This window comes from Charadrius vociferus, unplaced genomic scaffold, assembly GCF_000708025.1.
Source record: "Charadrius vociferus isolate BGI_N301 unplaced genomic scaffold, ASM70802v2 scaffold455, whole genome shotgun sequence".
NCBI lineage: Eukaryota > Metazoa > Chordata > Aves > Charadriiformes > Charadriidae > Charadrius > Charadrius vociferus.
Window position 1 is genome coordinate 1,290,549 of NW_009648550.1, and position 16,659 is coordinate 1,307,207.

General features: G+C 47.1%; 1 protein-coding gene across 1 annotated transcript in view; it reads right to left on the reverse strand.

Annotated features, from left to right (window-relative positions):
* Nucleotides 1-11,379: 11,379 nt before the first annotated feature.
* The window catches only part of LOC104287308 (zinc finger CCCH domain-containing protein 6-like), a 29,206-nt gene continuing 23,926 nt past the window's right edge, over nucleotides 11,380-16,659 (reverse strand). Inside the window, 3 exon segments of the mRNA XM_009885993.1 lie at nucleotides 11,380-14,251; nucleotides 15,845-16,084; nucleotides 16,352-16,659. The exon segment at nucleotides 16,352-16,659 is cut by the window's right edge and continues 13 nt beyond it. Coding sequence (XP_009884295.1) covers nucleotides 12,750-14,251; nucleotides 15,845-16,084; nucleotides 16,352-16,659 — 2,050 coding nt within the window. The 3' untranslated portion in view covers nucleotides 11,380-12,749.

Sequence of the window (16,659 nt, forward strand, 5' to 3'; positions counted from 1 at the left end):
CGGTAACGCCCCTGGCCTCGACAGAGCAGGAGAGAGGCCCGCGGGGTCCAGCCGCCAGCCCCCCACCCCACACAGGCCGTCAGCGGGAGCTTGCCTCCCGCCCTGTCCACAACAGGAACCCAGTTATGATAATCAAGGTGTAATTAATCCCTCCCCCCCGCCTGCTGTGGGATCGTATCCCTGCCCAGGAGCTGTTTGCACAGGCCCATGGTGGCGTGGGCACCCCGTGTGTCCCCCCCAACAGCTGGGCGCTATGAGGTAACATCGCCATCAGCGTCACAGGGTCTCGCTGCTGGGAACAGCCCGAGACCCCATCCCCAGCGCTTGTCTGCAGGACCGGGTAAGGAAATACTCGGGTTCATGTAAGGATGGGAACTGCCTGGATGCAAACTCGGGACTGTGGGGTGGGTCTGAGGCATCCCTGAGGCTCGGCTGCGCCTTGGAGCCAAGCAAAGCCAGGCTGCAGAGCTGGAGGTCCACCCCGGGAAAGCTGGGGCAAAGCCACTGCTGGGGGAAATGCAGGTTGCTGACCTGGTTGCAGGGCTGGGAGGAACTAAACGCAGTAGCATTTCCAAAGCCAGAGGCTGCCATCCGAATCCAGGATCGCCGGTAAAACTGATAACGGTTACACATTGCAAAGGATCCCACATAATCCCAGGTTTTGTTTCCCTTTTCCAGGCAGGATGCAATGGAGCCTTTTTATCTCTATGACCTTGGGCTCCTAACGGAAAACAAAGCTATTCAAAGGATCCTCTGCCCCATGGCTGCACAGCTCTGCCATCTAATCCTCAGCCTGGAATGGGAAGATGGGATTTGTCTGGCTGATTTAGGGGAGAATGCGGAAATATTAGCCAAAGCCATAGAAGAACTTGCTTCTGTTGCAAGAAGGTGAGTTTGCTGGATGTCTCCTGGCAGATTTGGGTGCTGGGATGGAGGAGGAAGGGATGGCAACAAAACTGGCAGGGAGTCTGCCTCTCCTGCCCGGTGCTCTCTGCCTGCACCCTGCTGGAGAGTTGAGAACGTGAGGAGGAAGGGATGGGGAATGTGAAAAGGGGAACAAGATTAGGAAGAGAAAAGGAGAGATGGGAGAAAGCAGGGCTATGTGCTTGGAAAGGAAGTAGCAAAGTAAGCAAAACCTCAACAAGCAATGTTTAAACTAAACACATCTTAAAATAACAGTCAGACAATTGACTGAATACTTCAGTCAATTTACTGAATGCTTCCATAAACTGGAGCCCAAACCCACAGATTAGGCACTGGCCACTGGGTTATTCTGCTGCTACAGCTAGGGCCTGGTAGATAGGAGACACCCTGTCTTAAAGTGAATTGCAGCTACTGCAAAATGTTCATAAACAGTTTGCAAACACAGCCAAAATCAATTCAAGGCCTACTAAGATCTAGGGTGACTAACTGTCGTGATAAAGCCCAAGACCGGCGCGTGCTACCCACCGAGGCTGGTACTCATGGGACAGTGAAGAGCTGAGCCCAGCGGCTTTTGTTGCAGGTTGGCTGAGGAGTCCGGCGATGAGGTGTTCAAGGAGGAGACACATCCTGCAGCCAAGTCCCTTGTCCAGGCAGGGAGGTGCATTCTGCTGGCAGCCTGCAAGCTCCAGGTACAGCCGGACAACCCTGGCCACAGAGAGGAGCTGGCTGTGTCGGCAAAGAGGGTCTTAACAGAAACAGTGAAGGTAACAGCGGAGGGGGACAGTGCCGGCATGAGCAGGGAAGGAGGTCAGGCTGGGACACAGCCGTGGGTTAAGGGTGCAGCTATAGGAAGGACAAGAGCTGCCCTCCACCAGACCATGGGATGGGGCTTGGGGGAAGCTCTAGCTGGAGCAATGGTTGTTTCTTCACCATGTGCTCACTAGGGCAAGTCTGCTGGGCAAAACGCACCTCTTCTCTTCCCCGCAAGGGCTGGGGTGTCATCTTGACTGCACAAGGGAAGAAAGAGCGAACAGAGAGCCTTAGCCACTCTGACCGTTTTTTCTGCTGTTTTTGTTTCTGGTTAGATCCTTCAGATTGAAGATGCTGCTGGGGCGAGGAGGATAATTCAGGCTGCCAGCTGGCTTTTGGAGTGCCTGAGCGTACTGCGGGATGCAGGGGACATGCCAGGACTGCTGGATGCTTTCCGGGCCTTTTCAGAGGCCTTGCTTCTGCTGAGCCATCTGACAGCAAAGCGCCTCGAGGAACTCAGAGATTGTCCTCGGCAGAAGAGCTTGGCCCAAACTTTGCAGCTCCTTCAGAAGTGCATTCCTTTGCTCCATGCAGCCAAGCACAGTGATCTTAAACACTCCTGGGATCAGCAAGTCAACCTCTCCAAAGACTACGCTTTCCAGCTGACGGAGAGGACTATCAAAGAGCTCACTTCCCTGCTCATCAACAATACGGGCAGCAAGGAGCCATGGGACAGAAATGGGACCTTCTCCCAGCACGTGAGCAGGCTGCTGGCACTCCTCTCTTACCCAGACCCAGTGCACCTCTCCGACAGCGAGTTCAGCGCTCATGTGGAAGCAGTCATTTTCTACTGCATGCTTCTAGCAGACTCATCCAGGTCAGATCTGAAGCTGGATCTGGTGAAACATTGCTGGGTTCTGCTACAGCTGAGGAAGAGCATCTGCAGCCACATAAGCCAGCAGGAAGGATGGCCAAAGCAAAGCTGGGGAGAAAGCAGTCTAGAGAAGGAATGTCACACCATGAGAGAGGAGGTAGAGACTCTCGACCAGGCAGTGCTCACAGCTACTCTGTGCCAAATCTTTGAGACCTTCTTTGAAGGTAAGGAGCCCCTGAGGCATTTAGTTGAAGATGCCCTTAGCCTTGTTGGTACAGGGTGTTTTCCAGCAGGACAAGGAGGATTTTTAAAGAAGCTTCAGCCCCTCACTGCCACCTTCTTCACACATGCCCAGCAGATGCTTAGAGTGGCAGATTTTGTTCTGGCCAGGTGCACCAAAACCCAAACTGCTAGACAAATTGGAGAGTGGGTAGAGTATTTGAAGAGACTTCTTGCCAGTGTCCCTCCACTGCTCACAGAAATGAGCAAAAATACAGCCCAGATGAGAGCTGCTGATCAACTGCAGTCCTTGTACCATGCATGGGCTGGAACAACAGAAAGCCTCTTGCAGTATTTTGAGGAGACGGTCAGCATGCGTGAATTCCTTAAGCTGTCTGTCCAGGAAATGGCCAAGCACAAGGAATGGTGTGAAAAGGCCCTGGAAAGTCAGGACCCTGAGAGGCTCTCTTGGCATGCAACTCGCCTCATCAGTTGGGCTCGGTGGGTGGTTGAAGCTACCACTAGGTACGTGGACAGAGCCACAGACCCCATTTTCAGGAACGGCTTGCTGGTTTGGGTTGAGCAACTGGCCAACTCCATCCTTGAGCTAAAAGCCGTCACAGCCCTTTTTCCAGGGAGACTCTCCTGCCTCCAAACTAGGGATGTCTTTTCAAAGGCAGCAAGCTGCCTGATGGACACTGCTCACCATGTCCAGGAGGGGCTGGATGGGTCCAACCACCCAGACATCCTCAGCCCTCTCCGAGAACAAGTGCGAAACACTTATGTTGCAAAGGCACTTGAACAAAGCCCATCGCATGCCAGGCTAAAAACCATTACAGATGAGGCTGCGTTGCAAGAAGGCATCTTAAGTCATCTGTCTCCACAAGCAGGAAACTTACACCTGGATGTCATTCCGAGGAAAGGAGATCTGCACCCTGTCATCATAGCTCTCCTAGCAGCAACAAGAGCCCACGATATGGTGGCTGTCAACGCTGCTTGCTCTGCCTTGCTTGAACTCTCCAACGGCTGTATCAACGCCGCAAAGGAAGCGCTGCCCATTGCTGAGTCTCCCCACATGGAGACGCTGGGGCAGTACCAGAAGATTGTATTACTGACTCCATGTGTTATTAGCCTGGCCAGGGAAACAGCCCCAAGGCAGCTTTGTTGTCCAGACAGACTTCTCCAAATGGCACTCGCGCTCTCTGAAAGGATCTGCGAGACTCAGGAGTGCCTGGCAGCCGTGGCAGACTCTTGGTATAGTCTGTCTCAGCAAGTATTTGGCTTTATCTTGTCTGCTGACTTTCTGAGCAGCAAACAGGCGTTGGACGAGACCATGATGGGTTTAGCAGGAGCAGTTCAGTTAGTAGGAGACATTGCAAGCATGGCCTGTAGTAAGGGAAATCCCATTTCCCCTGATGTGTGGGAGAGCTTTCTACAGGTTCAAGCCAAGTTTTCACATGCTCAGATGAACACCAAAGTGTTACTTGAGAAAGCAGCATCTTTCGAGGGCTCCTGCAGGGTGGGAAAGGCCAGCCTGGAGCTGCACTGTGTCCAGTGGGCCGTCAGCATGCATGTCCTGCTGGACGCTGTGGATCGGTTCATAGGCAGGGACGTCCTGTTCCTGAGGGAGCTGAGGAACGCCGTGAAGAACAAGCTTTGCTCACAGAACCTCTTGGCTGCTGTGTCTGAGAACTCCCTAAGGCTGCAAGAGGCCGCCCGGCTTTCCTGCTTGTCCTGCCCTGAAGACTGTGGTCGCAGTGAAATCCTAGCGCTCAGGGAGGAGATAAAGGTGCTAGTGGAAGCACTGCTGGATGCCTCCAGTACCCTCTCAGTCTCCCCACTGTCTACTGCCAGCTTGTACATTCGCTTTGAGCTTCTGCAGAGAGACTTGGCCCTCAGGGCCAAGGCACTACTGCTCCACCTGGAGAAGGTTAATACCGAACACCTGCAGGTCATCCGTGATGTTGTTGGACCCGCCTTGTCCCCCCTCTCTCAAGAGGACAGGGAGAGGAGAAAAGAGGCCTTCGAAGAGAAGGCAAGACGGCTAATGGCCAATGTTCAGTGGGTCAAAACCACCCTCCAAGACGTTCTGGAGGCCAGTGCTCAACTGCAATCGCAGGCGAACGTGCTCTCCATCGCAGACCACCTCCTGGTGCTCACATCTGACGCAGTGGACAGTGCCAGCCAGGTCTTCGAGAGCCACCAGGACAAAGGGCATCTCCACCTGGACAGTATTGTCTGGTACTGGTCAGCAAAGGCGCACTACCTTGTCACGCAGCTGCGTGCTGTCCCGGGCATCAGTGGGCACATCCTGCAGCTCATGAGACAACGCCTGCAGAACGCGGGGGACCAGCGTTTTCCAAGACAATGCAACAGCACAGCCAAGCTCTTCCCAGTCCGAGAGCTTGATGCTCTGAGCCACACCAAGTCAGCAGAAACATGCCCGAGCAGGAGCGGACAAAGAAGTGGAGCCAGGGAGGCACATGAAATGGTACAGTAGCTTTTTCCCCTATCAACTCTTACTGTAGGGTGAAGGTCAGGGCTGACAGTCAGTCCTGTTACCTACACCATGGAGCATTAAGGTAAGTGATGTTGGCCGGGACTTCTGGAGGTCAATAGTCCAACTCCCTGGCCACCTTCAGAGTTAGATCAGGTTGCTGGCTGCCCTATTCAGCTGAGTTCTGGATATCTGATCCGATGGACACTCTCGCATAAATAAACCCATTTCCAAAACCCGGTTTCTGAGGAGCAGGGAGCTGTACTGCTCTCCCTCCTCTGAAACACTACCCGTCTCTGCTCAGCTCCTCACCTCCCCACAAGCACCCTTTGGGAGTACCAGCAACTCCACTTGCACAACTGCTGTTGGTTGTCAGCAGCTGGCAAATGCTTCAGTACACAATCCAGATCACTCAGCAGAGTGGTTTACAGCACTTAATCATACTTCTCAACCACGCGTGCTGTCAGCTCACATGACAGCTACCGCCCATTTGGAGATAGCACCAGAAGATGATGGCACAGGGCACTGGGATTTGATAGTCCCACTATGTAGGGGACAGAGGAGAGAAGGGCTGGTTGGGAAGGCAGAGCAGACCCAGCAAGGTGGCAGGCAGCTCTTCCGTCTCTTTTACTCACCAAAAATTGCTTCAGAAACACACAGGTGGAGAATTCTCAGCATCAGTGCATCTGCACACTCCAGACTTCAAATCTGTTCAGTTATTGTCTCGACAGCACCAGAACGGTCCTCTCAGCATCTCCCTTGCCAGCAGCCCTGCGAAGTATGAGAGAGAAAACAGTGACACATGGCAGGGTGGTGCCAGCAAGATGTCCCAGGTCACCAAGGATATGGCAACAAGGATGCTTCACATGACCCAGTTCCTGAGGAAGAAGGGCCCCATCATGGTATGGAGTGTTTCATCCCCTCCACCCCAGCACTTTAATAAGCATAAAGGAAATATTTTTTCCTTAAAAGCGCAGTCAAAGCCAGTGACAGGGCCGCCCAGCACCTGCAGAAACCCCTGCATTACCCCGCTCTTGTAAGAGTGCCACCAGCTGCATTTATGCAAAGCAATAGAAATTACTTTCTCCTGATCAGATGTGAACCTGGCATCCAGTCCTTTCCTTGTTTCAGAATACATCTGGGCTTCCTGGACACTCTGGTCTTGCAGGAAAAGTGGTCTTTTTCCTCCTTCCCTCCCCAAACACATGCATTTCTATTTGGTTTTAGAGCAAGGACCAGCTTGTTGCCTGCGCGAGGCAAATGGCTTCCGACGGGCAGGTGTTTGTTAAATTTGGCCACATCGTTGCAAAGCACTGCCTCGACAAGAGATGCTCCGCAGAGCTACTGTGTGCCGCAGAGCAGACCCACACCATCAGCAGCCAGCTCGGCATCGTGGCCAGGTGCGTTGCCAGGGTCAAGGACAATCTCTCCCAAGGCTGGTGGCCGCCTTCTCAAAGAGATGTGCACGGTCGTCTCCAGATGTCCTTGTTGGATCAGCATGTAGCCCTGTTCAGTTACAATTCACAGGGTTCCCTCTCCTCTTTCCGTTGCTGCAAACAGCCCTTTCCTCCCCTGCTTTGCCTGCATCTATGGAAAACTGCTCTGATAGTCCAGGGGACAATCTTCTGGTTTTAGAGTAGAGTTCTGGCCACAGAGGGGAGGCACGCTGTCCGATGCTCTTCCAGTAAAATCCTTTAAAATGTCTTTTAAGGGTAAAAGCAGTCACTGCAGAGAGCAAGTCCTCTTCTGAGCTGCTCGTGAGCAACGCGCAGAACCTAATTCAAGCAGTTTTGAATGTTCTGAAGGCAGCTGAGTCAGCATGTATCAAAGTAAGTTAACGCTGATGGCATCAAATAGGTTTTGCAAGGTGAGTCCATGCTGTGGGAGCTCCTACAGCCAACCCTGGTTATGGGATGTGACAGCCAGCTGCCGTGGGACCTCTGTTGGCTCCAGCGCAGGGTAAAGATTCTTACTGTGATGTTTTTATTTTATGTCTTTCTGTCTTGTTTCCAAAGCCCAGTATGCATCTTTCCAGGCATTGAATCTGCTCTGTAAGTGCTACCAGCTCTGAAGTCATCTTTAGCTGGTCCGTTTCCCATTTCATTTTTGGATAGGAGAGCAGCAGCATATTTGGAAATCGTCCATGTCAGTCTTAGCCTTTATGTTGCCTCAAGATCAGCTTTGATCAAAACTCCCAAGAGCTTCCCTTGCAGCTGCCAACGGCTGATTGATTCAACTGTAAATAGTTTGTGAGAGCAGACTTTATCTGAAAGCACTCAGAAAACAAGTGCAAATACACCCAGACCCTCCACCGATGCAGTTTTTCATTGTGTGCCTTAGCCTCCTATATAATCCTACAGCTTCTGCTAAGCTCCAGCACATCTTTTTGAAAGAGACGCAGCTTTGATTAGAATCCTATTTGATGAATAATCAGCCACAAGGCTGGAAAAGCTCCCCCTGTGGTTAATTGCCCATACTGTTAAAAACATACTACATATGTCCACTTTTTACTTTGCTGATGTCAGCTTGAAGTAACTAGACATTCTTTTATCTTGATTGTTTAGATTACAAAGTCCTTTATGAACTGGCTTTTTCCCTTTGGAAATTTCCCTGTTTATCAATAAACTAACTATACTGCATTCCTTTTATCTCTCTGTAAGCAGGTTTTTAAGCACTTTTAAGCATTTTTTAAGTGTTATCAGGTAGAGGTGCCACATTGGTCACATTCATATTGACACTTTCCGACTTTTACATCATTTAAGATACTTTAAACGAGTTAATGTGCAACAGTATATTAAAGCATGCAAATATTTTCTCTAACAGGGTTTGCGACAGCCCCCACCCGACTCTGAAGAAGAAGAAGTAGCTGCTTTTTGTATGCATTGGAGAAGAAACCTGTTGTGGCATAGAGCCAAGGAGTCTTTGAACTCAGACAGGGATGAATTAGGGCTCCGCAAGACTCAGGCAAGGGCTGAACCCACCTTGACGGCTATGGTGCAAGAACAATCACCTCAGATCAAGTATACCCCCAAGCATCCAAAACCTAGTAAAGGATATACAGTTATGGACAGCCATCTGTAAACACAGGTTCTGCTGAAGGGGAACTGCATCACTACCTGGCCTCAGCAGAAAGAACGCAGCCCGTGCTGCACTCCTCCCAGCTCACACCTCTTCCGCTAGAGTTGCTCTTGCAGGAGGACTGAGAGTGCAAGGCCTGAAAAGGCTTTTGTGCGTTGGCCGCTGCTGCTGTGGCAAATTCCACTCTGCAGAGACACTGCTTCCTTTTGGCGACTGAACAAAGAAGAATAAAATGATGCCATGCGCTAGTGTATTTCCTAAGAGGCCTCTTGTCCAGATGGCATTTGAAGTTGAGTAGTAAGATGTGATACCAAGCCCCAGAGGACACAGGAGTCGGGGAAGAGCTTTAAGACCCCGTCAAAGGGAAAACAGAGAGTTTCCTGTTCAGTAAAATATCATTCACCTATCTTTGTTACCTGGCACAGGAATCATTCTGAAACCATTACCTGAATCGATGGCTACCAAGCAGAGCTACAATTCTTTTTATTCGTATAATGCATGCCCCTGTCCAGCTGTGAGCCAACTCTGGCTCTTATATAGTTGGTCAGGCTTTTTTTCCTTTTTTTTGGCAAGCACTGCTATAGGGAAGACAGCATTTGATGAAGCACCTTCATTATATTTCTTTCAATAACTGTCAGTTATTCATCCAAGTTGTGAACAGAAGGATGCAGAAACGCACTCGTAGCAGCACCAGCAAATCTGGCTGGAGGTAGGGATCAGGGGGTTCTGGAAATGACTGAACTGCTCATCTCCTGCACAAGAAAGCCTCAAGAGCTGGGAGGTCTTTCTCAGGCCGTGATCTTTAGCACACTTTCAAACCATTTTGCAACTATCACCCTTTTAGCAACCCTCACCTTTTCTTCTAAGGGTAACAATCCTAAATGCTGCACAGGAAGAAATATATAATCCTGCAGAAGAGCCAGCGTCCAGGGTGGAGTTCATACACTAAATGTGAACTCAGAGGGTAACATGAAAAAGGTACTACTGCAAAAGCTGGAGAAAAGAAGAACTGAATGAGAAGGAAGACTAAGGGATAGGATCACTGACTTTTGAAATGCAAAACAGGAGTGTAATTAAGTATTCGCTACTTTGCAAGAATAAATTGATTTACTTTGCGATATGAAGGATTCATATTAAAATCTTTTCATCATGGTAGAAAGATATTAAAACAGGCTACCTAGGGAGGCTAGCAATCTCCCTACAAGTATTTTTATCATGGGGCAGCAAACACCAGGTGGTGATCTAGCAATGTTCAGTCTTTCTGAAGTGCAGAGCGGACAAGACCAGAGACAAACATTTTACTTTTGCGTTTTGTCTCACCTGCTGCCCCTGACTCAGCAGATCCTGCAGCCTTCAGAGAAATGAGACTTTTCTCCCCAGATCCCTCTCAGCCCCAGGACTCTCTTTTACCCAGAGTAAAACATTCAGTGCTGATGATCACCCACCTCACAGCTACGGGATTCCAGAGTATCCAGGACCAACGATACCGGCTGCTCCTGTTACCACTCTCCACACCCGTGCTTCACAGTCTGAGGGGCATGAGTTGCAAGTGCCCAAGCAAAACACTGCTCCGTGCCAGCATACTGCACTTGCAGAAGAGACAGGAACAAACCACCCCTGCAAAAGACAGAATCAATCCGCACAGCATATCAGACTTGACTTGCTTGGTGGCTGCAGCCCATTCCAGCCCACCTCGGTGTGGCAAGACTGTCCCCACACACACCTTCCTGCCCCCTCTGACAGCCCCAGCACCTTTCCCGTACCGGGTAGTTTAGTACTTGCACTGTAGCAATGAATCTCCTCCACATTTCGAGAGAGTGCAGTAGCAGCGGGCACATCAGAGCAAGCAAAGACTCGGGGAAAAAATCCACAACGAATAAACCAGCAAGCACAAGTGGACGGAGGAGCCGAGCAGCACCCCACAGACCCTCGCGCTGTACCTGGGGAGGCCGATGGGGACCTGCTGGCTGGGCACAGATGGATCTGGGAAGAAGGAAGGAGGTGGTCACACATGGAGAAAACAGGCCGCGAAGGCTAGCTAAACCCTTCCAAATTACATTTTCTCCTTACTTTGTACCCCTTTTTATCCAAAAAACAGACCTGTATCATATTAAAGATACTGAGATGACAGTGAATCTCCAAGGTTAGAAGTCAGCACTCTGCGTCCCCCTACCAGAACACACCCTGCAACTCCAAAGTGGGTCCATAACCAGACTGATGGCAAACCACCTGAGATCCTTCAATTATCTCAATTTTAAGGCATGTCATTTTGCTCTTGGTATCAAAGCTTTTCCTTTGACTCTTATTTTTCAAGTACTTTCAAAAAACCACAGAGAATCCAATTCAGTGATGACATCATCACCACCCTACAACAAGTTGTGACTTCAGGTTAGAGCTGCGCATCCTACAACTACCTTCCACATCTGAATGTGAAACCGTGCATTTGGCTTCAATACTGCCACTTTTTCTCTTTGTTCCCTTACCAATCCACGTGCTATTTCCAAACTATTTAGATTTTTCCCTACTGTCCAATTCTGCTGGCTTGTTTTTTTGATGAAGTTCTTGAACAGCCAACCTTGTCACCAGATGAAGAAGTAATAAGAAGTAATTATGTAGGACTAACCGATTAACAACATAACAACCAACTTTCACGTCTGTTACCTAGTTTTCAATTAGTTGGAGTGAGCGCAACTCAAAACATCATAAAATTACTACAATTTATACTCTATGAAATTAGGAAGGCAAATTGAAACCATTATTGCCTTCAGCGATGTTTCCTCTGCTGTGTTTTGCACACGTAGAAACTGGCAGCTTCCCTCGGCTCATCCAAGCTCTGCTCATCAATGCAAGACACTTGTATTCTCTCGCCTGTTTGTCTCAAGGGCACAAGAAACCAAAACCTCAGAATATGTGACAAATATTATACTGTACCAGCCACAAGCATTACTCGGGCCAACAGACAGAAACAAAGAGGAAAAGGTCCACCGAGGAAGAGACTTAATGCAAAGAAACATTCCAAGTGGGCGGGAACCAGATGGCAATTGAGCAGACGGCAAATTTTTATTGTAAACGTAGCTAGCTAGGTATGACTACATTTCCTCTATATAAAAAGCAACCCAAAAGGCAAAACAAGAGAGGCTTTGAGGACAGTTGTGCTCTCGGCATGCAACATCTTCAAAAATTAAAAAACATGCATGACATTTCTCATAGCGATGCTGGTAATTGTAGTAAGAGAACAATGACGACTCTCTCCAAAGCAGCAGTCTGATCTTGGAACCACGCAGCAAGCTAACTCCATTTGGATTCAGTACAAGGTTAGTTTAAAAACCCACTACCATCTGACTGTAAAGCGGTGTAGTGACTGCACTAAAACCAGCAGTTTTAGTCACCTTCATCCTTCAGACACCCCCACTGCTCTCTCCCCAACGCTGAACTAGCTGCCAACATGTCAACATCACAGTCATTACCAGACTTTAACTGTACCCTTTTTAATTTTTTTGTTAAAAATGTCATAAAGACACCATGAATACAAGTACTGCAGTTACATCAATACAAAAAAAGCAATACAAATTAAGCAGCTGAATACAAAAATACATTGAAATACATGAACACCACAATGTAACTTATAGCACTAATCAGAATTGTGTATGCGTGAAAAAATTAAATAAAAACCCTTTTTTGTATTAGACAACTTAGGTATTCTCCACTTTTAACAGTAACTTTCTTCTAGTTATGTACTTCACAATTTCTTCTATATACAGCATAGAATAAAATACTTTTAAAAGATATGACATTTTTAATCCTCAATATGCGATATAGGTCTCTTTTACACTAAGAATATTGACTGCATGAATAAAAACTGTCAATGTCTTACATCAACTGATCTGAAAAGGAGGATCAACATTTTCCTTTTAAATCATTTACGTAGGTAAATCATTTACGTAGGTAAATCAGTTAGTAGGTTTGGCTTGATGCATCAGACAATCCTTGTCAGTGTCTCTCACAGTAATGTACATAATATTGCTTGTATCTATACAATCATACAAATGTGGCAATCATATCTAAATGTTGTTTATGAAAGAGACAGCTCACACATATACAGGTCTTCGGACTTTCTTAATGACTTATTTACAATGAAAGTGCTTTTATCAGCTCTAACACGATACATGGGGTTTTTTTCTACATGTCAATTATTAGTCTCCCTGAAATTGGAAAAGTATTATATAGAAAATACCACAGCTTTGCAAACACTATAGCATACTGTATAACTGCATGTGGTTCTGAGATTAGCAGCTGAAAAGTGTTGATAATTATAATTTAAAAATAAATAAAGCAAAGAGGTAAACCAGTTACAAAACAGCAGAAAACTGCAATATTCACAACAGTAAAAAGACTTAAAATCAATTGCTAACAAAACGGTGAAGCAGTTGGATCAAAAGTCTTGAAAACATCTTTTAACGACTTATCATCTGATTCCCCATTCGGATCATTATCCTGTGTTTGAGTTACCTGTCCAGGCTGTCTAACCTGCCTTGGGTCGCTGTACTGCGGTCTGATTAATCCCGATAAAGCTTGGATAGGAAGATTATGCACCGCGGGTGCAGCGCTGGAGTGTTTAGCCTGAGATTTACTGGTGCTATTTGCTTTATCTGGAGTAGCTTCTGCTGATCCTTCTGTATTCTTTTCCACGTTCGAGGCAGCCTTCTGCAGCGATGTATCTTCTGAGAGACTGGGTTCATTTTTACCAGAATTTTTCAAAATACTTTTTTTCTGGTTCTCTCCGTTCTCTCCTGAACTAGCTGGAGCTGTGTCCAATGACGAGCTGTGATCTCTCGGATCGTACAAACTAATACCGCTCAGTATCGAGCCTGGAGTTCCCAGCCTAACACCGCTTGAGGATAATTTGGGTGCGTACGGAGGCAGAGCATCTGGGTCAGGTTTAGCAGTCGCAGCTTCCGAGGGCTGCGATGAGCCAGCAGCAGATCTGGCGAGGCGGGGGTCAAACTTTTGAGGGTGCGAATCCTTTGCAACTCCATGATGCGTATCTGCACTCGACAGTCTGTGGAGTCTGGGATCGACGTTTTTTTGTAAGCGAGGATCTCCTAATTTGCTTGAGCTACTGGCATGCGAATCTGTAGATGGATCCAAATAGCCGCTCCGGCCCGTTAAGTTGTTCTTCGCCTTTGCAGCTAGTCGGGGGTCAGCTGGCATTGCATTTGGATGGGGATCGTTTTTCAAATTCCGCAGTTTATTAAGTCTCTGGTCAGCAATGAGTGGAGGAAGAGGTAAATTGATTGAAGAGACGGGGTCAGGCTTAGGCAAAGGTATTGGGAGCAAGTCCTCAGGTGCCCATACAATATGCTTAGCAAAGTTTGGTTTCATCAGGGTAACATCCATTTTAATGTGGCTGAACTGCCTAAGCTGAGATCGGGGATCCCTCAATGTTACACCAGGCAAAGGTTCCAACGGAATCAGAAAAGCTCGTTCTCTCAGTTCTCTTTCCGAGTCCTCTTCATCATCATCCATCCCTTTTTGCTTGACTTTAACTCCAGTGTGCGCGTGGTGTAAATCTAGCTTTGCTCCCCCAAGGGATGAGCTGGCGTGACCGCCCTCACTGACCTTGTGCATCCTGGGATCTCGTACAAGCCGTGGGTCCAAGGACGCGGATTCTGAAGGCTTTCTGGGGTTGGACCTCGGAGAGGCCCGAAGTCTCGGGTCAGCAGCCTGAGGCCCTGCCCCTTTTTCTTTTGCCAGCCTCGGATCAGTGGGAATACCAAGCATGTGCTGCTCTGTGGAATGTTGTTGCCGATTCCTAAAATTTTCGCTTTGTTTCTTTAAGGTTTTTAGTATTGATTTAACACTGCTCCCCTCTTCTTCTTCACTACTGGAATACCAGTTGACATTGTCATCTAAAAATAAATAAATAAATTATTCAAGCAAAAACTCACCAGGGAATACAACACATTTACTCATATAAAGGGTAACTTCTCAGTATAATCAAACTGAGAAGACCTGAGATTAAGTTATCACTCCCTGTATGAAAACAACCGTAATCTAAAATGACAAAAATCAGTTTAAATGAAGAACTGACTTAACAAAAAACCTGGAGCTAGTTGAGATGCAGCAGAGTTTGGGTGTATTCTCTCCACATATCTCTCTGTCAATATTAATCTGGGAAAATAACCTATTTCAAACAATTATTTCTACCAGTACTAATAAAAGAAAGCATTTAAAATCTCAGTCTTGATGAAAATTACCTTCACTGTGGGACAGTAGAACAAAAAGTAAAATGGCACCTTACAACAGTCTTAAAAACAGATAAATTACAAATGTGGAATTTTCTGCTTCATTACAACCCAAACAACAAGGTTTTGGGGAGAGGTCAAGATTCGGAAAGAAATAAATAAGAATATTTAATTTAAAAGGACAAATTCTCAACTACTTTCTGCAATTTTCTGGAAAGCCTTATCAACACAGCTGTGTGCCCAGGTCCACATCCTAAACTTGCCTACTCACGGAAGGAGACTAGTAGTCTATTCTGGCTCAGTAAAATGAGAAATGGAGACGAAGCCCACTATCATCCCCAGTATCTAATACACAATAACACGTGTTTCCTCAGTGCTTCTGGTACTGCACAAATATTCAACAACAGGGAGTGACATGTTGTTGGAGGCAGCTAATAGGAACATTTTTCCATTACACTACTTTCTGATAGCCCTCTAGATGCGAGGAACAGTCACTCTAAAGCACTGGTGAAGCCTTCAGTTCAGAGTAGATTAGTCTAGGTCACTCTGGTTTTGTATGTAGCCTGAAGGGCTGCATCTCCAGAACTCATCATTTGATCAGAATTATACTGGCTATGTTCTCAAAAACATTTGATACAGCAACCGCCTTTTGGTCACACAGAAGATACATCTCTGGTCACATAACCTGGCAGCCTCAGAAAAGAGTGCAGCTTGGAGCAGGCCAAGGGACAAACGTACTCTGCGTGGCTGAATCTGGTCTGCAGGCTTACTGCTCTCCATTGTCCAGGTTACAGAAGAGACACTCAGACTAAACACCGCAAATTTCAGGTATCACAGAGGAAAAAAAATACTCCTCTAGAGAAATGGAATATGCAGAAAAGATCAAGAGGCACAACCGAGTAAGCAGCACTTGCAGTACTGGCAGTTAGAAACAGTAACCTTTATGTTTCAATCAGAGATTTTAAGAAGCAATTGAGTTATCAACAACAGAACCTTTTAAAAGTACAAACTGTATCAAAAAATTATCCACAGCTCTTGCTACCTGGAACTGGAATGCAGCAACTAAGCCTATACTAATATCCTAGAACAAGGTGGGAAGGAAAACAAGTATATTCATCTGCAAATACGATTTGAGTTGGTACTTGCACTTTCACAGTAACTGTGAATGGTAACGTGCTGAAAATCCAAATCAACAGATTTGTTCCAAACTAATACATGGTCAGTAAGTATGTTTAGAACTCTCAAAATTATCTTTACCTTCATCTTTGCTCATTGCCCTCTGACCCTGGCTGCTGACAGAGTCTCCATCTCTTTGATGTTTTTGACTAAGTCTTACATAAAGGGCTTTCTGCATTGCCGGAAGAAAATCTGGTACATTAATGGCTGGTTTATGGCCCATATGGCTACTCATGCAATCTGACTCGCTTCCACCTTGATGTGACTCTTGACCCATGAGGTGAGCCTGGTGATCTGTAAATTCTCCGTGCCATGTCCCATCTGCAGTACAAAAAAACCCAGTTAGCAGCTATCTTATACAAGCTTTTACAGCAGAGGAGATAAAACATAATAAAGCAAAACTAATGTGACTTATATTACACGACTGGAAAGCGTCGGCTGATAAAGCCTATACACTGAAGACATTCCAGAAGGTTTGGCTTTCTATTCAAAGTTCTTTCAACTGCTCAGCATTGGAGCCATGATGTTTTGATACTGCACAACTGCAAAGTGCCTTATCAAGGAACAACAACTTTTAAATGTCCTTACCACCAGAATTATTAGCTGGCTGGAAGTTATGTACAGCTTGATGAGAATAGTAATTGTCATAGAAATCAGCTGGGTTCTGAATAGGCTCGTAATTCATATTCGGCTGCCGTTCACCAGGCATCTGCTGGTACTGTGGCCCCGGAGGACAATGATTCTCTCTTGGCATATTCACCATATGTCCTTGAACTCCTGGGGCATTGTAAGATCCACCGAGACCCGGTGGTGTGAGAGGTGGACCACCTTGCTGTCCTTGCATAGGCATACCAGCCTGGTTCTGCGGTCCGAGAAAGCCTGGTGGAACACCCTGC